The sequence below is a fragment of the Melanaphis sacchari genome, unplaced genomic scaffold (genome assembly GCF_002803265.2).
Source record: "Melanaphis sacchari strain LSU unplaced genomic scaffold, SCAv2.0 Contig22_pilon_pilon, whole genome shotgun sequence".
Lineage (NCBI taxonomy): Eukaryota > Metazoa > Arthropoda > Insecta > Hemiptera > Aphididae > Melanaphis > Melanaphis sacchari.
The window spans coordinates 167,153-190,972 of record NW_020271107.1 but is presented as its reverse complement, the minus strand read 5'-3'; the positions used below and the strand labels follow the sequence as shown (position 1 = coordinate 190,972).

General features: G+C 24.5%; 1 protein-coding gene across 2 annotated transcripts; it reads left to right on the top strand.

Moving 5' to 3' along the window:
• Positions 1-6,967: 6,967 nt before the first annotated feature.
• Positions 6,968-23,626, top strand: LOC112594390. Of its 2 annotated transcripts, XM_025339149.1 has the most exons (23): positions 6,968-7,199; positions 7,272-7,408; positions 12,324-12,410; positions 13,290-13,547; positions 13,669-13,722; positions 15,671-15,906; positions 16,286-16,445; positions 16,708-16,797; positions 17,696-17,815; positions 18,509-18,652; positions 18,727-18,864; positions 19,176-19,315; positions 19,832-20,021; positions 20,365-20,435; positions 20,583-20,814; positions 21,010-21,143; positions 21,222-21,411; positions 21,478-21,617; positions 21,678-21,843; positions 21,925-22,166; positions 22,261-22,333; positions 22,434-22,642; positions 23,384-23,626. In XM_025339149.1, the coding sequence occupies exons 2-23, from the start codon at positions 7,294-7,296 to the stop codon at positions 23,492-23,494; spliced, it is 3,300 nt and encodes a 1,099-aa protein (XP_025194934.1). In that variant the 5' UTR covers positions 6,968-7,199; positions 7,272-7,293; the 3' UTR covers positions 23,495-23,626. The 2 variants fall into 2 exon arrangements, with proteins under 2 accessions (XP_025194934.1, XP_025194933.1); XM_025339148.1 differs by lacking the exon at positions 6,968-7,199 and having other exon boundaries at positions 7,261-7,408.
• Positions 23,627-23,820: the final 194 nt, after the last annotated feature.

Below are 23,820 nucleotides of genomic sequence, written 5' to 3'. Positions count from 1 at the left end.
CTTTTTTATACAGACTTATTTTGTCTTGTCTTATTTATTAATTTATTTATTTTAGTCGTATATATATTATAAAAAATTGTAAATCACAATAATGTGTGTGATACAGTTAATTTACAATTAATATTTTTTAGTTTTGCGTAAGGTTAGGTTACAACAATCAAAAGGTTCTTAAATATTTTGTGATACAACATAACAACTAATAGCATATTGAATATTTGAATTTATACGTTATTTTATATTTTATAGTGCACTTTGTTTATCATAATTTATGTACATAATACAATTATGTTGCTCCCTTTTAATATGCATAAATTATTAATATTTTTTTCTATAACTATTTCTTACTTATTTTACAAAATAATTATCAAAATGATAAAAAAAAAAACAATAATGTTCTCAAATCTGTATGGTGTCATCAAGATAGCTTTCTCTTCCTTCCTAAGTTAAATAGTTATAGTTTAAAGTATTTTTTTTATTAACTCAGTTAATTGTACGTGTATTGTAAATAATAAATATTGTCGAAGAAAAAAAAAATTTAACTTAATTTAATCGTTACGCATTAATTCAGAGCATTTAATTGTTTTTAGAAACTTGACACTAAACAAAATATGTATAAAATCGATATCGTATTACCTATAATAATTGTAAGTTGTAACTGTCTTATACTTAATAACATAAAACCGTACTTGTTGCTCCTCATTTATGTAATATAGGCAAACAATTGTACATAAATATCCGTTATTCATAAACGGTAATAAATCATTGAAATACACAGAGCAATAAAAAAAATATATCATTAAATTCAACGCAAGAATGAGTAATTGCTTATACTATTATATACTTGAACAAATATACCATAGTACATCAATACGTTAGAAGTTTAAAAATGAAAAGAACACAAAGTTTAATATTTTTCTGTTTTTTTTTTTTTAATTTCAATAAACTTCATTTGAAACACAGACTGACATTATCATGTCACGGGAACTTATAATATCACGTCGTTTGCCTATAGAAACCGATAATAGAATCGAACAACATATTTTTCAACTTACAATGATTTGAAAATTACTTATAAACTTCTAAAAATTAAAATTTATAAACGATAAGACATAATATTATTATTTTCCATAGAAAAACTCAACATATGAGTATCCACAAAACCGATAATCATAACTCGAATCTTACTTTTCTTAATCGAAATTATGTATTTCATGACACTGTTACATTACTATTAATTATACTATTATTATATTTTCCATTGTTAATCTCTATAAAATGTTATTATATCATTGTATCGTTGGCATCCGTTCATAGTTTGTATTGTTTGTAACAATAGTATAATGCTGTTACATTATTTTGCAGACAAATGCAAAGAATATTAGCTATACATTTAATTTCGCATTATGTGAACATCTATTTTAGCTAATAAACTTTTTAAATAGCCAAATTGACTGAATTTTACAACTGATGACGACTATTCTGTTTCTATCAACTGTCTTTTCCCCTCGTGAATAAGGCGATATTATAAGCGAAAGTTAAAAAATTCGTTTCCACTAGAATAATACTCCATAAAAGACCGTCTTGGATTTTATTCCGCAGACACACGATCCATAAAGTAATTTTCTATAACCCGATGTCGTCACTCAATTATCTAACACAATGCCAGCCTAATCAAGTAAACAGTCAATGACCTGAACAAAAAGGGATCACCTAGAGACTTGTCGCTTTTTCAAAATAGGACTTGCGATTGCGTCTTGCTGTACTAACTAATAACGATAGTAATAAACTAATAACTCAACATTTTAGAAACTGACAAACAAATAGCGCTTTAAATGATGTTATGAAAAAAATAATTAAGATGACAATTTTTTCTTCCGGAAGAGTGAAAAAATATTTCAATATGCCATCTCTTCCATACACGAATACAAAAATTGAATATAAATTGTAAAAATGTTGAACAAATTCAAACAAAAAATGTACATACTGAAATTCTAGTTTTTATAAGAAGGATGGGAATCAACGAAATACAATTGTTATTTGTACTGTCGACAGTACTAAACCACCCTTATAATTTTATAAATATAAAACACTTATAGTTATTATTAAAGGAGGAATTTTAATTTATTATAAAATTAAAATAATAAAATTATATGCTTATATTTATTCATAAATTTCAACATCATAAAATAATAGAAAAAAAGACTAAAAAATAAAATTTTATATTTTTGATTGTATTTATTAAAATAATTGTTTGATTACTTTATAAAACCAAAAATTTAGACCATGCACCCTTGCTTAAAATCGTTTTTAATCATATATAACGATTTATCGCAATAAGTTTTAATTTAACACATCATCTATTTTATACAATACTAAATTCCTGCTACTCAATGATTAAAAACCGTGTGTCCAGAATATTTTGATCACAAACATGAATAGCTAATACGTATACATATAATTTTTTTTAACTTCGATACCTACTGTAAAAACCAGAAAAAGTTGGTTTATTTATTTGATCAAAGGATCAAACGTGTAATTACCAATTAGTAATTTTTTTTACGTACTATCATATCCAAATGAATTGTCGAATTGAATTTATAAAATAAATTAAGCAATTAAAATAATCACTAGATATTCAACGTGACTTAAAGTTACATTTACAGGTCGTGTACTCATACTAACTTTATTCAAATTCAGAATAATCGCAGAATTAAATGATGAACGTTTAATATAGTAAAAACTATTTTTTCAAAGCTTTTGACCAATATTATTATGAAATGTATTTTGAAAAACGTCGCTCGTATACTCGTATATACCTATAATATACGACCTGATTGTCGTGACGTTTTTTTCAAGCATATTTTATTGCGTTGTATCATCGCTTGTACTCCACGCTTAAATGCTGCGGTAGAACGACACAACGTCGTGTAAAATGCGCGACCGATAACAATGTTATAAGTTAAAACAATAATATTTTAATATATTATAAATATATATATTTACAAAAAAAAAAAAAAAATGTTTATATACGACTGCGTGGTGCATGTCGTCGACTGTACAGCGGAGGAGTTCAAGGACTATCTGATATAATAATACCTATGCACATACCACAACGTAATGGCAACGTTGATTTACGGGCTCGATGTGGTATGTTGTATTTTTTCGTTTCTTTTATATTATATGCGCTCATAACAGCCGTTTTCGTTTTATGGTTATGGACACGTCGAAGGTCCGGCAATGGGCGACTCTGTGTGTGTATACGGTAGTCGTGGGATTTGTGCGGCTATTATACGAAGCGGCTAACTGTTTTACGGCGAGCCCGATTGTTTCGGCCAACTCCGTCGTCGCGCTGCCCGCCCTTTTAATGGCCGTTTCGCGTGCGCGCGGTATAATAGGTGCGCGCAGATCGTGAATCATAAAAATTCTTAATCACGGATATGTTTATTCTACGAGACTTGAAATTTTATTATTTCACCTGTTTATTTTGATACCTGCGTGGAATAGCACTATTGTACCTATATATAATTACACACGTGAGATAAAAAAAAAAGAAAAAAATACATTGCAATTTGTAATCCGCATAAATGCGTATCCGTCTAATATGCTGTGTGCCCGTGTACCTGCAAAAATTTTGAGTGTATTCGTACATTATTATGTTTGAATAATCCTGTAAATGCCGAAATAACAATGAAGCGCAGAGATATTGTTAGTTAGGTTAGATAATATGTTACTATTTATAGCGAGTTGAGGGAAAATGCAGATTTAAGTTTTCATTTTTGATATAACCTGTGTTCTGACCTTTAAATACGTCATAAATGACCGTTTTTCTGAAATTTTGGAGAAACTTTTGGATTGAACTTCTTGTTATTAGTAGTAGCATGACAAGGTTTTAAAAAAAATCTGTGAATAAACAAAATTTATTCATGTATTTATGTGCAAATAGAGATACACTTTTAATGATAACAAATAAATCAAGAATAATTTTGAAAGGAATTTCTCATTAGTAATTTTATATTTTAAAGACTAAATACTGTTTTTAGGCAATAATTTGTATCTTCAGGAACTGTCTATCTAGAGTTTATTATGTTGTTACAGTAAAGTAAGAATCTTAACCGAACGAAAAAAAGTCATATCATTATTCTTCTATACAGCATTACAAATATGGTATTATACACTATAATATCATACAACATTTATATTACATTATAGTCTCGTACGAGAAAAATATTTTATTTACAATGCTGATCAATTAAACATATTTAATAATATACATACACTGTCTTGTTTTTATAACGTATATAGTTTTACATGGTTCTAAATGTTTATACTTATTTTAAGTATTAAACATTAATAATGAGAAAGATAAGGCACGTGTACTAAAAAAATGACAACTAGTATTAGTCAGACAGACAATAAGAAATATCACATGCATAATCTTGGAATTTAAACAACACAATATTTAATAATGTGTATTGTATTCAATATTCTATTATTCTATTATAGTTTGTAATATTACGATAATGATATAATAATTCTAATAATGATCAATTTGACACATTAATATTTAATTTTTTCTAAAATAAATAAATAATGCTTCGCATAAAAAATAGTATAATGCATTTGTCTGTTGTGGCAGACTTAGCACGGCAAAACTCTTCCAAAACACGTTCATTTCTACCACCCCACAACGCTCCTTCACCCATTGATATTACCCAACTAACCTACTTTATTTCATATTTAAATAGTAGTTTGCATTTTTGTAATAATTTTGAAAAAAGTTTTACTTTTCACGTTTAGTCAAAATAGTTGCATGGTTAAAGCATCCCACAATCAAGCACTCTAGTCACGCAACGTATTTGATAATAATCATTTAAAGTGTATACTATAATGTATAATATGTGAGTAAAGTAAACGAGGTGGAAATGTGTGGGTATATAAAATAATTTCACCATCGATTCATTTCTACGAACGAAAAATATATTTAAAATCCTTCTCGCGGGCTATTCTATCATTTTCTAATTTTTTAGTAATGACTCAAATATAAAGGTGGACCACATTTTTGTTCATTACATATGGAAAATTTCACGAGTGATACACTGTGCAAAGTTGTTCCCTTCACTTATTACCAGGGAAAATAATAAAACAAATTTCTTGAACATGTATATTTTTTATGTCATAACATGTATATTCCAATAAAAGTAATTTTCCACAAACATTTCCATTGCCCACGTGTTTGCGTTAATATATAATGCCAACTTATTGCTTATTACAATATGACTATACAAGTTTATTTCTTCCGCTGGCCTGCCGCCTATTATATAATAAAAGTTATTGTTGTTTATTCCGATACCATGACACAATCTTACACTCTTAGATTATACATATTATTATCTAAAATTCTAAACTCATCGATTCTCAGATTAAGAAATAGGTACCTGCTATGAAAAGACCATCATAAATAAAAATAATATCAAACGATAATATGGATATACGTTTTGCACATTGTACTGACTACTGTTTACTGTAATAAATTGATAATTCTATGCCAAAATTAGTAAGGACGTACAACGTAAGCACTTTTAGTATTATTTACTGTAGACATTTTATAAATTAACACAAATATTCAGATGTCGATAGCTCCTTTAGTTATTTACGCATTAATATAAACGACGCGTCAAATTTCATTAAGAATTAAACTGTACACGAATAATATTACAAAAATATAGGTTCCTATTTGAATTTTAAAAGTTACTCCACGAACTTCCCCATCCTAATTAATAAATAAAATATTTAATATCAAAATAACTTAGATTACATGATTCAAAAAGGTTTTCATATAAGTCACTTTCTCCTAATTTAAATATATCATGCTGAAATCCGCTGTCACATGAAATTTGGAACACTCTGTACTGACACAACGTATAATGTAATGATACATAATAATGTGTATAGTATACATAATAAAATTTTCAAAATATTTAATATCTTTTTGACTTAATAATCATAATCATTTAAAATATTTATCTTTATTACTTTCGTTATTAAATTTTTAATTTACATTTATGTACATTTGCATCGCGGTCAAAAAGCTTAAAAATGTAATACAAGATTCCTCACAAGTTTGTCTTACAACAGTTAAAAACATTGAAAATATTTAAATACAATATTATAAGCGTTAGGTCATTCAAAAAAATTAAATTGGAAAGACTTGATACTGTACTATAATTACTAACTTGATTACGTAATTTATTATTTTCTATAATATACAAATTATACAATGCAATTTCCGAAACATTTAGATTTATTCTCAAATATTTTTACAACTAACCTATTTACACCATTCAATACGGCACTAGTTAATATTGTCTTATAAGTCATATTTAATGTTTTATAAGGCATTAATTCGATTTGCAAGATTAAAAAATAATAATAATGATTTAAATATTAAAAAACTCTAATTCCGCTATAATATAGTAATTGCTTTTATAAGAAATAATTAAATCATTTAGTTAAATAATTATACGGATATTAGTTCGTAATCGTTTTTAATATTAAAAACATATTTTATTATGTAGATTATATTTAGAGTAAATTATAATAATCATAATATATTAAATTATTTTCGTAAACCACACCAGTAATATGATATTAATTTCGAATAGATATATCATATTATGTTATGTGAACAACTAACTAAAATTTTACGATTTTACGTATTTTACGATATAAATAATAATAACAATTCTAAACATTTAGTTTTTACAACAGTGTTTAAAATATATATCTATTCAAGGTCACTTGGATATGTCCTATGGACACAAATATTATTATACTCACTTTAGAAGTCTAAAAATGTCTGGGACATTTTCTTATGTTTATTTTACAAACGCCCCCCTCCTTACTCATAATCATTAATTTGTATAATTTAATAATTACTCAACGTTTTGAACTTTACACATCCATTGCAATGACGAACTGGCGAAGTATAATCGAAAAGTCAATACAGCAGAGTGAGTTTCCCGATTTGGAACTATTACATTTATCTCATATTTGTGAAATAGCCGTGTGAGCGATAAATTTAGTACCTATGTGTACTCGTATAGTCAGTACGACTGTACATTACTAATTAGTAACTGCTTGCAAACGCATCATTTCAAGTAAATTCTGATTACTGAACAAAAGCTACAATATCTTATTAGGTAATTATTTTTTTTAAATAATTTAATACTGTTTAATGAATTATTAAAACCATTATTTATTATGCATTCTAGGAATTGGATCTATAATATCAATATGCTATTGTTACCAGCTATATGTTTTTTGTTGTGCGTTGACATTTTAAATGCTTCAAACAAAAATGATCTGCAAAAACAAAATATTACTATTTCATTTCATTCTCACAAAAATAGTAAGTAATACGTATACAGTAATTAAATATAATAAAAAAATTTAATTTACTTTAAATTTATAACCGTTATTTGTAGTAGATAAGTTGAATAAATTAATTTTTTTCTTATACGATTTTAAAATATAGAATTTACAAAACTATAGGTTCTAATTTAAATAAATATAGTTGTACATGTGTGATTAAATTCCATATATTGGTATATTTTGCAGTGTTAAGTATACAAAATACCTTAATGAATTCTTTAACTATATATGTTGTTAAATTGAGTAAAAGCTTAAAACCTAATTAAATAAATCGTGGAAAATTACATAAGCAAATTATTCGAACTTAGAAAAAAATACCTTTGTTGTTCAATTTTTAATTGATATCCATAGGTCATATTATGTATTGTATAGTTTATCTCCCAATTATTCAGCCATTATAAATAATTTTAATAAATCAACCGGACATTTTGAGATTGTCCTAGGATATACAAAATTGTAATCATATCAGAAACAAATTTTAATTCAGAATCAAATAATAGGTACCTACTCAAATGAGCGGTGGAAGACATAAGCGCAAAAATAAGATAAGAAAAAAAAAGCCGTATTGTACGAAAGTGCTAAAATCGTATCGTATGAATGCGTCAAAATCTTAGGTACCTATGTTCCACGGTTAATATAGATATTAAATTTTTTTTTTAAATTTTTTTTTTTTTTTTACAAAAACTCAAAACGTTTAATTTTAATACCAATCGACAAATTTATTATCTGATTACGATAGATTGTCATATAGACGGTGTATGAGCAGTTTTGTGTTATAAGTTAGGTATAACCATGTTGTTAGTTGTTAATATAGTTACTTCGTAAGCATTCGTGTAAAAACGTCATTCGTTAAAATTCATTTTACAAAACTATTACTAATAAAGGTATACCTATTATATTTTAACGATTACTGACAATTAATTTTGGCGCTTATTTGTTAGTTATAGTAGGTATCTATATGATATTAGACTGGCGCTTATGTCCTACATATTTTGACGCAAAATATATGCCATTTTTTGCACCGTTGGCATTTGATATCTAGCCCTTAATGAGATAGGTACCGAAATACGAGTTATAAAATTATTTATTGTTTGTTAATAATCTTAGGTAAATTTTATCATTCCCTACTATTTTTATAAACTTTAATTGTTTTATTATCATAGGAATTGAGGAAACATTACAACAATTTATAAATTTGTAATCACTCATATTATACTATGGTAAAATTATAGTACCACTTTATGATAATTTTATTTTTTAGACCACATATTAATCCATTACCAACAAATTTCCAATGAACAGTGTATAAGTTGATAATATCCATACCAATTTAGTATCTATAAATTCATACAACTGAATCACTGAATCATATATGATTTTCAATTACTTAAATTAAAACTTAAAACTTGAAAACTATCAAAAAATTACAAAAATGTATGATTTAATTGTGTGCAATTCCCTTTTTAGTTTATTGCTTTTTAACCATGTTTTACTTAAAAAATATTATGGATTAAAAAATATTAAAATATTTAGTAAAATTATATGAATATATATATAAAGGCCATTTTAATTCTGGAAAACAACTCGAATAGTAATTTTTTACATCAGCTTATATCAAGAAATCATCATCATTCCACCAAGACATAATATTCCGCAATTATTAAACATTAAATAAAATTTAAGAATTAATAAAAAAAAAATTTTTCCAAATTCTAAAATAAAGAAATTTAACTGACGTATTTAAATAGATACAATAAAGTAATATAACGTTGAATACACATACGAAAATATTGTTAGCATACAAATAAAATCGTTGTAGTCTCTCTGACAAATCGATAGTTAAAAAGATAAGACACGTACTTACCTATAATATTTTGTTACTTCATCAGCAAATTTACTAATTATGGATATTCGATATCAACAGTTGATGTGACGTGTAATTTCCAAGTGGTTATCAAATAACAAATACAAACTGCTTTCGTCATACCTAACTAATAAAATAATATAATTAAATTAATTTTGTCTTTATAATTTGATTAGAATAAAAATATAAAAATTAAAAAATCGGTAATAACTAAAAAATACATTATCTTATGAAATAATTTAAAAAGTATAGTTTGAATCTAATTAGATTTTATTTTGACTTAATGATTTTTACAAAAATATCATCACGTAAAATTCCTATTGATAATAATTAATATTAATGAAAATTATTGTATCTTGCTGTGGTCGCTAAACGATTTGTCATCAATAATAGTTATAAGAAGTTAACAATATTCGTCATTATTAGGGTCTGGATTTATATGCAACCAAAATCTATAAAATATGCAGTTTCATATCATAAATATGCAAAATAATTTTTTTTTACAAATTAACAAACTATAAGGTTTTGAGTAATAAATTTACACAATCTAAATATATTATGTATAAAAAATGTATAAAATTTATTAAAAAAACCACATACATGTACACACAATGTAAACATTTACATCGTGTAAGTATAAAAATATTATAAATTAATTAGGTAAGTATTATATAAAATTATTATTTTAAAATTTAGAATAACATTATTTTTAGAAAATTGTGTTTTAAAGTATTAGATACTAGATAGGTATACTATTTATATTAAATTATTACTTTGAGACGAGTACTAGCATAAAGTAATAAATATTGATTTTAAGTTTTCGAATTGAAAGGTTCTATGATTATCTTGGAGCATACTTTTGTACTTGGAAAAACTTCTTTTCACATCATAAGATACAATTGATGCATATTTAAAACTAGATAGATCTTCAACTGACAGTTTCTCGTTTTCGTCACATTCCGTAACCTTGCCGTTGATTATACTATTAATTTTTTTCAATGTTGAATATCCACGATTTTTTTTCAAAACATTTTTAACTTTAGATCTAGCAAAATCTATTCCTGGCCCTTCTTCTTCAAATTTAATTTTAATATTTTCTATGAGCAATAGACTATCTTTTAAAGTAACATTAGATTTCTCTAGTTTAGTTATTGTATCTATTAAACACTGAAAGTGTGTTGTAATAACGTCAATCTCATTTTTTAACCCGTTGTTATGAAATAAACTATGTGCGTTTTCAATACACTTCGCTTCGTTTTGATTAAAAGCGTTAATAACACATTTTACCTCATTAAAATATTTCCCATAGTACATTGCTGTTTCAAGCCATGTACCCCAACGAGTTAATATTGGTTGAAGAGGTAAACTCAAGTTGGAATACATTTCTTTGAAAGTATTTACTACGAGAAAATCTAATATTTGTCGATAACTTATCGATGTACATTATAATGGATTACTTGCGATTAGATAATAACTCATACACATATAAGCAGTGAATAGTGATACATTTAGGTTTTTATTTCTTGTCGGGAGAGAACTTATTGCTATCAGAATCATCCATCTATGTTAATAATTTCTTCTATAGAAGATATTATTTAGTATTTAGATGCAAAATTAAATATTATTAAAAAACAAATATTATGAATAGTTTCAATCAGAATTTAAAAATCTTGTGTTGTAATTCATACTAAATCTTTACCGGGTAATGTGAATTTTTGATTAACGTTGAAATGCACCATTATCAAATGCATTGTGCTAACAATTTAAACAACAAACTAGATTATAACTTACCTAAACAATGATCAAGTTTTTAAAAATATTTTATTTGTATAGTGTATTTGTGAACGATATATTATGTAGTCCGTCAGTCAATATAATATGTAAATAAATATCTGTGAATCACTCCCAATCAATTCTAATGCCAAGAGTAAATTAAGTTTAAAAAATATGTACTATGATATAGGGAAAACAATATGGATAGTCTATGATTATAGACTATTATAATTATTATATTATTATAATTAATCAATTTTTCTAGGAAAAAATTATTAACAGATCATAATAAATAGAAAAAAACATTATTATATCAAAGTATATAAAATACGGTTTTAAAATTTTCTTTGTCATTTCGCGCTAATATGATGCATGTACGTATAAACACAATAAGTACCTAACAGTTAAAATATTAAGATTGCACATCGATGATCTATACACCCTAGTGAATTTGGCAGCGATGTTTGATAGATGTCTGCTAATATTATGCTTCCAATTTTATTGAAATTATCTATACGTCATAATCGAATACCATTCCTTACATTGAATCATTGCAGCCGCTATGTAATATGTATCACACGTGGTTAACCATCAAACAACGGACCTGGTCTGGTTACCTACATAAATTTAAACATAAGTATATACCCATACTCCAAACGTTAACCTGTTTATAATAAACCATATAAAATATACTTTAATCAATACATATATATATAATATCTATAAATTATTACAAAGTTTATAAAAAAAAAATTTCCAACGAAGAAAACCAATATATTAAATTAAAATTTATTTTCACACTGCCTAAAATCATAGTCAGATAAAATAAATAATATCAAAATTATTCACTTAAGTTTAGTTAGAAGTTATCCAATTTTAATATAACATAGGTAATAAATTGTAATCGATAAAACTTGTTGTGGAATATTCGATAACCTAATTATTTAAACACTAGAAAAGTACCAGTATTCAATTTTCAATTTTATTAATTGTGATGAAAAACTTTTGAGCCCTTTTATCATACACTTATAAAATATTTTATTCTCCAAAATATAAACAATAAAAAATAAACACAATCATTTTTTCAATTTGACAATTTTTTACCGTATATTTTAGTGTACAAAAATATATAAATATACAAATATATCTTGAGATGCAATAATAATAACATATTATGACAAAAACTAAACATATATAACACATGTAATATATACAATTTTAAATAATATTTATTCTTTGTTTGTTATTATTTTAGATTGTTCTGAAGATTATGATATTACTACAATTTATAGATTCAGAAAAATGGGTTCGTCGACTAAATATTCATTAACAAATTCAAATGGTATTATATTATATTTTCTAAATTATCATAAATTTAAGCTATATAATTGTATTCAATGTTTGTGGAGGTTGTACCTAGGTATAATAATATATGGAAAATGTTCAAAATTAAGCTTGTCAGTATAGAGTACGATAAATTATTGATTCATTTGACATTATTGATTACACTCGAGTCTTTACTCAAAGTCAACAACAAAATGTCCATCAATGATATATTTAGAATCAAATAAAACCATATTATTGATCTATAAGTTAGGCACTTCAACAAATCATATAATAAGACGTCAGATATTTATCTATGTATACGTAATGTCTCTGGCATCCAAAAATTCATACTTGCAAGAATGCTAGAATCGGTAAGATTTTCATAAAATCGGCACATAGATAACGCGATGAATACACATATCAGATATCACTAAACAAGTTCAATCTCAAAATGTATTGAATTACATTTATTTATGAAATAATATTTAAATGAATACTAATTGTGTATGAGAATATCCTACCTGTTTTATGATGTTTTTCTTTCTGGGAAGCTCCTTGTCCAACACTTACACTTCTTTCACACTCAGCTTACACTGATTTTTGTCAACTCTTTCTAAACTCTAGTACAAATTACAATCTAAATAATTCAGGACATACATTGAGTATTCAATATTTTTGTAATTACTTTTTTGTTGTATAGTGTTTATAGGTAGGTACTGTAATTTAGTGTCATACAACTACAATATAGTAGCCGAAGTGTTATTATTTTAATACTGAGCACTATAAGTTGTATTGATACCAATATCATGAGTTTTAATGACTGATTGATCAAATTTGCTAAAATTTCGCAGAACTCCGTGAACATATTTTTATCATATCGTGTTTTAATTTTTAGGAGAAAATTATTACCTTTGGCCACGGACTCGAAAAAACTGGAGAGAAATGTGTACGATTGAAATACATTCAAGGACAAATGCCATTGGGATACCGTTGTCCATAAACAAAACAATTGATGATAATAATTCAACGTCGGATAATGTCTTGCAAATAAATACTGCTGGGTTGCTTAAATACGGATTTACTCAAAATAACAGTCGTATAGCTATTTATTTCAATTCAATATACTGGATACCATCAGCTATTGAATCTACAGGTTATGTATAAAATATTTTTAGATAAAATATCATAATACTTCCTTTTAAGAAATACTATTATTTTATACATCATCTTAATAAAATATGACTAAATTACCTAATAATGTATAATTTTAATAGGAAAAAAATGCGACCTCGACTCTGTTACTTCTAGTACTTCTACAGAAAATACAGGTAATTTTAACTAGAATAGCCATTAGGTGAGTAATAATTTCCTAATCAAAGTAACAATGTACTATCTAAATAATAAATAATTAAATGTTTTCCAATATTATATTAATAATTTTAAATACTTTGTCCTAAATTAGTAAACCATAAATGAATCCAGTATTATATTATCGTCTTGACTCCAATTATGTTACTTTCATATATTACCTATGTTAAACATTTGACTATGTCAACTTTAAACCATTAAGAAACAAGACTATTTATTTATTTTAATTTACAGGTGACTTTTACCCTTCAAGATAAATATCAAGTTTATACATAAAAAAATAATTTACAACTATCGATTGTAATAATATTAATCATTTGAAATGCAACTTTAAATTTAATTAAGTTTTAAAATATCTTATTAGATTTTGAGCGAGGAAAGATGAATGTGTTAATTTTACAATTAAATGCTTCGATTTTTAATTTGAGGAATAGTTTCTAATATAAAATTATACTTAGCCAGTTGTTGCTTTGGATGGTCAAAAGTAAATAATTCCCAGTACTTTTTAAAATAAAAATTTTTTGTTGCTTCAAAAAACTTGGAAATGTAATACAAAGTACTTTATAATAATTTATACTATAGCTATTTGAAAATGTAAAAACGATTAATAACGATATGAATTATTTGGTCATAATTCAAAAACATCATTTGTTGGACCTTAAACCATTTAAATTTATTATGATTTATAGATAGAAGATACAATGACATTTTCTGAATATTTAAATTAATTAAAAGATATCACTATTACTTAATTTAATCATACTACTATAAACCTGACCTAATTTATAAAACGCCGGTGCAAGCGGTGCATGGCACCAAGGCTCGGGCTCTGGAATATTTGGGGGTCATCGGTATTACAGATATCTAAATACTATTAACTAAAATAGGTAGTTAATTTAATAATTTTATGTTTTGATTTTTTCAAACATTGTATTGAATTTTGGTAATTAATTTGAAACTATTTTTAATTTTCTCTCATCGGTAGCAAATTATTGTGAATATTTTTTGATCAATTACTTTGTTTTTTTTTTTTTTTTCATATACATCACCAATTGGTCGAAACACATACACAAAAACTAATCAATTTTCTTATATTTGAATGTGTTAAAAGTATTATTTAAGTTATAGTTATTGTGATACATATAATATCAACATTTAATAGGTAAAAATACTTCATTTTGTTATTAAAAGAGTGTCTTTTAAATTTTTACTAGGAATTTTTTTACAATAGGCTATAAAATAGTGTATAAATTGCATTCAAATTATCTGCTTGTCATGTATAATGCAATTTAATTTGTAGTAAAAATATAAAGCTATAATACTATATATAATAAATTGTTTTTCAAGTGGACCCCTAATTTTCTTTTGCACTGGGACCCTCAGAGTTAAAGATTCGGCACTGAACCTATTCAAACTGTTTTACGGTAAAGTGATATAAACTCAAAAATTAGTAACAATAAAATTATAATACGATATAAATAAATATTATTATAATAATTGAATGATAATAATAATATATAATATTAAGTAGTTGCAATGTTTCCGACAAAAATTAAATCAATCTATCAAAATACTAATAGTAAAATAAATTACTTTGATATAGGCTAACAAACTGTCTCCACTCAGTAAAGTAGTATTCCATTAAGAACCCGATAGGATTTTATGATTTTAAGATGTATAATAATAATATATGTTGTATTTTTGCCAGAGAAAAACAATTGAGCGAGATAAATTCAATAGTATTATTGAATCTCATCCTGATTTTTTTTTATTATTATTATTATTAATATTTTACTTTACTTTGCTAACTTTATTATTTTATTAAATTAAACTCATATTAAATTCAAGAAATAATTCATTTTCTACAGTACCAAAATATGTGTTATATCATATAATTTTTAATTTCAGAAAATCAATCTAATAAATGTTTCCAAACATTAGAATATAAATATGAATCACATTATTATCAACATTATACAAGAGATGTTTATCAGACATTTCTTACGGTTGATTGGAAGCCAATTAAAAAACAAAATTGTTTATCAATTACATATTTTCATAATTTAAATTCTAATATGAAAATCATACTGAGTATATCAAATGAAAACGATACATTAATAGCGTCACCAATACTAGAAAAACATGTGAGTTATATTTTGTTAAACATTATAAATGAAAAATGAATTTAAGTCTCAGCTACTTTTATTAATGTTTTAAATAAATATTTATTCATAATGAACACTAATTGACTGATTGCACCTTATTCCGAATTACATTTTTATTAAAATAATTATGATTTATTCTTACTTATTAAAATTGAAAACAAAAACAGATTTTATCTCATCCAAATTTAAAAAAATATATAGGTTTTTTTAGGCAAAAATATATTTATTGGTAAAAAATAAATATTAAGTAAAACATACCTTTTTAAAATATTAGTTATAAATGTGCCAATTTCAATATTTATTAGAATATTTGTATATTATTATACTGCATGAATATAAAAATTTACTTGGTACACAGGATAGCATAACAACATTAAAAGTTGAAAACTTAAATCTTATTCAAGATCAAGAATATAAACTATCATTAAAAAGCAAATATGCTAATATGCACAGCTACTACAGTGGGGATTTTAGAAATTGGTTTGAATTCTTGCGGATTGCTCAATGTCCAAATAACGGTAATTTTTTATGCATATATATATTAATCAAATAAATCAACAAAAATTACTGTAGATTCTAAACACATTTTAATGATTTTTTTTTTTTAGATGGAAATTTGAAATAAAAGAACAATAAATATTATGTTCTTTAAAATTAAAATTAAACATTTTTATTTTTTTAAATATCTATTATTAATTTTACGCATCAAATTAATTTTTAATTTTAAATACTTATAAATATTTCTTCTCATAAAAAAATAATTTTGTTATTTGTTTTTAGATGAAGAAGAAGTCACACTTGTTTCTATGAATGATATTGGTCATAATAATTTGTGTATCTCCCAAAAGCCTTTCGTTATCCTGGGAAATGGTAAGAGTTCAAACACATATATTCAATAAATGAGATTTCAAAGTTATAAAAGCCACCAAGTGAAAACATCAGATAAGTTTTACAATGATGTACTATTTTTATTTATATGAAACACTTATAGGCTATAAAAATATTCAGAAAATTTCGGAAATTACCTTGGTCAATTATATTTTAAAAATACCAATACGTCATATTATATGGTTCTTTACAAAAAAACCTTTTTTTTTTCTTAAATATTATGCATACAAAATAACCATAAATTAAAAAACAATGCAACTGTAGAGCTAGCCACTGAGGTTAGTATCTTTAAATTTTTTTAATGAATAAGCAAAATTTTACAATAATATGTTATACTTATTTTCGTAAAAATCTTTTGATAATGACAATGATAATAAATTTAAAATAACTTAGTTCAATATGTGGTACTTAAAAAATATTTTTTCTTCAAATATCCTATTCATTTGTGAACGAATTTTTTAAAATTAATTATATACCAATTTGATAACTACGTTCTGCTAAGAATCGTTTCCTAAATCAACAATTTATCATTTAACTTTCAAATTTTAATACATCAACTCAGCTGTATAAATGTCCAATTAAATTGTTTCATTTTGAATAGTATTTTATAAATTTCATTTTTATTAATTTATTATTTTAACTAATTTATAATAATACTTGAATGACATTACCTTACCCTTATAAACGTATGATGTATTATGTGTATATTGTAATAGCATGTAGTATACATATATTATGTTACTGGCAATCTGGCCCTTCTCGAGTAATGTGAAATTGTAAATTACGAATTATAAAATAATATATATATATTTTATAGTTTAATTATATAAAAACATTTTTCCACTACATTATTTTTATTTTATTTTAACATTAAATAAAGATGAAAATAGTATCAACAACAAAACTTCAACAACATCTTGTTTAAATGGAGGTTACATGCTACAAACGAAATCAACGTGCGTTTGTCCGCCTGGCTTTATAGGACAATTTTGTGAAAAAGGTAACTACACCTCTACCAAAAAAAAAAAAAAAAACATTTACATATTTACACATAATAATATATCTAAATAACTATATTATAGTTAATATCAATTATAAAATAAAGTTTCAAATGAACTAGTTATTGAAAAATGTTTTACAAAAATTTAGGTACTATTATTTAATGCTAATATAGCATTAATAATATGTTTTAAACTTTTATATTTGTTTAAAAATAATATAATACATATTAAATATTCAGGTTAAATTTAGGAAACAATAAAAATATGTTAGGTATTTGAAAAATATTTTACAGAAGTTTTACAATTAATACATATTAATACGAGAATATAGAAAACATTAAGACATTACAGGTAATCATGTCAAGACAAACAAAACAATTTGAAAAAATTGATATTACTTATTCCACATATAATAAATTATTTAATTACCTAATATATCTTATACTTATTACTACTATTACTTTCTTTGGGATAGTAATATACAATTTTTTTTTTAAATACACAAGTTTATAATTAATAACTAGTTCAAAGAACAGTAATTTACAAATACTTCTTTTTTTTTTTTTTGTAAATTGCATAGTTTTAATGTTTTACGTATAAAAAGTTGTACCACAAATAATTAATAAATATAACTGCTTAAACTTTTTATTATTGATACAAATATAAAAATTAACAAATAAAATACGTTCCAGGATGTGGACCAAATCATTATGGCGCCGATTGTAAAGGTGTTTGTTCGATGTATACCGATGAAATGTGTCGTGGAATATTGATGTGTACAAAATATTATGGCTGTACATGTCCAGTAGGTTTAACTGGTTCATTATGTGATAGAGGTTTGATTAATATTAATTTTTCACAATCTGTATTCATACATAATGCATAATATGTTAACATACATTTTTTATAGACTGTCCACCAGGTAAATATGGCGCGAATTGTGAACAATCATGCTCGTCAAATTGTCTTGATAGAACATGTGATCCATATACTGGTATCTGTTATCGAGGATGTTCACAAGGATATTCATCTCCGTATTGTCTACAAAGTAAGATACAACATTCTTAAATTTAAAAAGTATAAATACTATGGTTAAAATTTGTTACTGTGTTCTTTATAAATATTTTAAAGAAAAAATAGTATAAAAACGAAATCACAGAAGTACTTATAAGTTATAACACATTAATACCAAGTAACTATATTTAATGAAAAATGTTGTTTAAAACCTAACTTTAATCAAAAATTAAACAATAAACTTCAAAAATGTAATATTATTTTTGTATTTCAATTGTTTAATCTCTAAAGCTTTCTATATAATATGAAATAATATTGTATTTTATAATTTATTTTACTTTATAGAGTATCCATACCTCATTAATCCACCAATACTTCTTTCGGATAAATACGAGACATTAGAGATGGAGTTGAATTTCGGATCAAATAATATAAAAGGAGGAGATAACATTTTAAAGTTAAAATATTATCAATTACTTTATAAAGTAGGTATATATTTTTTTATGGAAACAGTTTCAGTATTGATAATAGTTTAAACTATTTATATTCAGGTGTTTATGCTATTTAAAAAGAATTAAATAAAAAATAAGTACTGTATTTTAATGGATACTTAATTATTTTTGCAATGTTATAATAATATGAACATATAGTTAGATATATTTAAAATAATTTATTATAAAATAACTAAATTTAAAAATGTATAAGTTATTTATTAGTAAAAGTCAGATAAAATCCAATTCACAATTTATATATTAGATTCCTTTTTCATATAATCAAAAATTTAGTAATTTATTACAAAGTTTATGTCACAGTAACTTAAAACTGGAATAATATTTATTTTTTTCTTTAATTAAATAAAACTATTGATGGTAAATAATAATAAATATAATGATTTGAGCTATAAATGTATTTAATACATACCCAATCATAAAATATATACGAATATGGGAAATTTTTTAGCTAAAAAAGTTATATTCCTAATTAATATTTTTAATTTTTAGTCAATAATTGAAGAAGAATTTACAAAATCAGAGTTTAAAATTATAATTGAAAATAATACTAGAACCACCGATATTCTAAATAATTTAGAACCAGATACCACTTATATAATTGGTGTTCTGGTTATAGCAGATGATGGAAATTTCAATTACGAAGATATTGTTTATGGTCAATATAATACATCATGTATCCGTAAGTATTTTAGAAAAATTATTGAAGTAAAAATAAATGTAAAAATAAAAATTAAGAAAATATAATAATTGCTTACAATAGTTATTGTATTATTTATACTAATCAAATAATAACAAAAAATGAAGCTTTAACAATTTTAGTATTTATAATTACAAACTTAAAACAATAAAGCAGTTTTAAATTTATAATAATTTTTAGATATTCACTTCTTTTATAAAGTTATGTATAAATTAGATTTATAATAAATGTAATTATGATCTAAATAACAATTATAGATTTTGATCACATAATTTAAATTTTAAATCTGTTTTTAATTTGTTAATATATTGTCCAACTTTTTTAGAACCTGAAATTACTGATTATAACATTCAATTAATCAGTGGGATAAAAAGTGTCAACGTAAGATGGGATAAAGTAAGTAGACTTCTTGTTAATTATAAATAATTTACATATTTTTTTTATTTAATGTTTATTAATTGATATGTAATTTCAAATCAAAACATTATAGTTTATTAGTTGACGATTCTATTATAATGAACTAATCACATTATGAATTTACAGATAAATCTTAAACGATTCGAATGTAAAGTAATTAAATATATATTGACGTTAATGTTTAATCAATCAAAAAATCAAATTTCGGGCATTAAAGAAATAGAAACAAGTTCCGATAATGGCTACTTAATAGAAAATCTTTATCCTGGATATAATTATAGTTTATCTTTGACTTCTCAAACTAATAAAGGACCAATGATGTCGTCACCTACTTATTCATTTATTCCTCTAATAACAAGTAACTTATTGAATTTCATTCGCCTGTCCAGGCATATATACTTTTCTTAAATTTTTTTCAAAAACAATTTTTTTTTCACACGGCAATAAAAGATTAATTTAAAAAATGTTTTACCTACAAATCACCTGTATATTTTTTTCTGTATATATGCCTAAACTTATCAAATATTGATTGAATATTATATTTCAAACATAGAAAATGATGTCAGTATTAAAGATCTGGTTGCAACAACAACTGATGATAAAATTAAAATATCCTGGAAATTAAAAAATGTTTACGAACAACACACAATAGTTCATGAACCTTTTACTTATATCATCAGATTTAAAGTAATTGAAATAATTTTACTTATATCTATACATTGGTTTGCAATTATTTTTATAAAATTAATTTCAAATTGGTTTCAGCTGCATCGAATTCTTAGTTGTTCTTTGGAAAATTTAGAAAACGATTGGACGTCAGTAATAATTTCCAATCGAACAAATTACGAAATATTCGATGTGGTTCCTAATGCGCAATATTGTATACAAGTTAAAATTGCAAGTGATGAAATAAATACTCGAGAAACTCAAATTTACGTATTAACTCAATCATCGAGTAAAGTTTGATAAAACTTTTTTGTATTCATATTTTAATTAATTATTTTTGTGTGTTTCTGAAAAGCACCAAAAGTTGAACCTGTTTTTGACCTTGAACACCCAATGTATGTGACGAATAGCTCAATATTTATCCAATGGAAAATCGATCACGTAAATTGTTCAAAATTAAATGGATTCTTATCAACGTTCTACATTGAATTAAAGGTACATTTTATTGATAATTAATTTGTAAGATGAAAACATAATATTCTTATAATCTTATAGGATAAGCAAAATAACATATTACAAGTAAATGAAACGAAAAATAACTACATTCACATCAATGATTTGAAATCAAATAATTATTATGAAATAAAAGTTTTTATAAAAACACACATGGGTTATAATCCTGAACATTATCTGTTTACAAATTTTACTACTAAAACAAGATGTAAATACATTATAATTATTATAATGATTAACTTATTATTTATTCATACAATGATAAATATTTGTTTTTTAATTCACGCAGATTTATCACCAGTCAATGACTTGGTAGCTTATAAAAAAAGTCTTAAATATCGGTTAGTGGGACTTCGTTGGTATTATATAGAAGATACAAGTTTAGATGGATTTATAGTTTCAATTAATGAAGACACTTTTGGAAAGAAAAACAAAGTTTCTGTGATTTCCCCGATAAAATGTCCTGCTTGGCCAGAATACTATTGCTATACTTATCATAATTTGAGCTCAATAAACAACTTTACTTTCAAAGTACGTATTGTTAAACGACATAAAATATTTTATAATGTACAAAAAAATTGTTTATAATATTAATTATGAAATTATATAATGTATTTTGTATTAGATAAAGCCCAAGTCTATTGACTATCCTGAAGGTGGCCCAGAGTCGTCCATTTCATTCAACATAAACGATGAATGTAAGTAAGATAAATGGATAAAGTATAAACAGATCTAATACACAAATATTAAATTATTTTAATATTTTATGATCACGAACTATTTAAATGTTCTGTTTAGTGCCAGATTCACCAAATAATTTAAAAATTACTGACATTGGTAACACTTTTATATCTCTCCAATGGGACATTCCATGGATATTTAATGGTATACTGAAAATGTTCATTATTAATGTAGAAGAAATATCATATGCAGATATGAATTTGTATTCAGGAGTTAAGGCAACAGAATATCCAATCTATGAAGAAGTACCTTCTTTTAATTATACGGTAATTCGTTAAAATTTAATATACCTTTAAATAGTTTTATTATCTACATATTATCAAGAATTTTACTTATAAAAATACGTATAACCTCACCTGTTAGCTTATTTATGTATAACTTCCATCAAGGAAGCAAAATCTTACCAAGATTTTTTTTATAGTTCATCACAGTGTGAACATTCTACAGCTTGTATCTCTACTGCATTATTCAATCAGCATATCCAGTACTCCTTATCATTAGTATTAATTACACTATTGTGTTTACTTATTTCATAAATCAATACCATATTTTAATTTTTTAAATAGATTAGGTTAGATACATTAAAGAAGTTGTACATTAAAGTTGTTGTATACTAAAGAAGTTAATCTACCCAATAACAATAAACACCTGTTCGAAAAATTTAAATAAATCAACATTTTTACTTTTTTGGTTAATTCTTTCTATAGCTCAGTATGGCTCATCTTAAAATTCGTAGGTAATTAATAACTAAAAAATTACTCTTTGTGTTCGGAATGTAAAGTTATACATATCATAGCCCATAGGACATTGTACGTTATGGCAATTCTCTGAAATTTAAATATTATTGTTACGACAGTTGCTACACCGCAGCCTCTCACTGGGATAAGTGCAGTTAAACAAGCGCCAGAACTCAGAACTTACTAAATTATGTTCATTTTTTTTTTAAAAATGTCTACAATTTAAATCAAATTATTTTCATTACGTTATATCAATCTGATATTTTACAGCTCAAAAATCTAAATCCGGGCTCGACTTATTCAGTTGGAATAATATCCGTATCCAAGTCACTATGGTATAGTTTACCGTCCAGAATTCTCGCAAAAACACTTTTAGATTAATTATTATTATGATTTAATATTAATAATTACTAACATTCCATTTAATGCACCAAGTGAAATCATAATTTTTCACAATATTTTTCTTTGTAATTTATCTAACACAATCATACTAATATTTTGTTATTTTATAATAACAGGTAGGCACTATATTATAAAGTGCTATTCCATTTAAATATTATTATTATTTATACAATATACCTAGTACCTACGCGTTTATACTAATTTTTATTGTAGTACGTAATCGTTATAGTGTTCAGATCAATAAAGAAACGTCATTTACCTTAACATTTTAAGACTGAATTATTCAAGATAAATTTTTTTTTTGT

Bases quoted from the DNA above. Each gene is read 5' to 3' on its own strand.
- LOC112594390 (XM_025339148.1), top strand. From the start codon at position 7,261: ATGCATTCTAGGAATTGGATCTATAATATCAATATGCTATTGTTACCA. The intron at 18,865-19,175 runs GTAAGATACAAC...TTTACTTTATAG, and splicing joins ATCTCCGTATTGTCTACAAA to AGTATCCATACCTCATTAAT. The intron at 22,167-22,260 runs GTACGTATTGTT...ATTTTGTATTAG, and splicing joins TAAACAACTTTACTTTCAAA to ATAAAGCCCAAGTCTATTGA.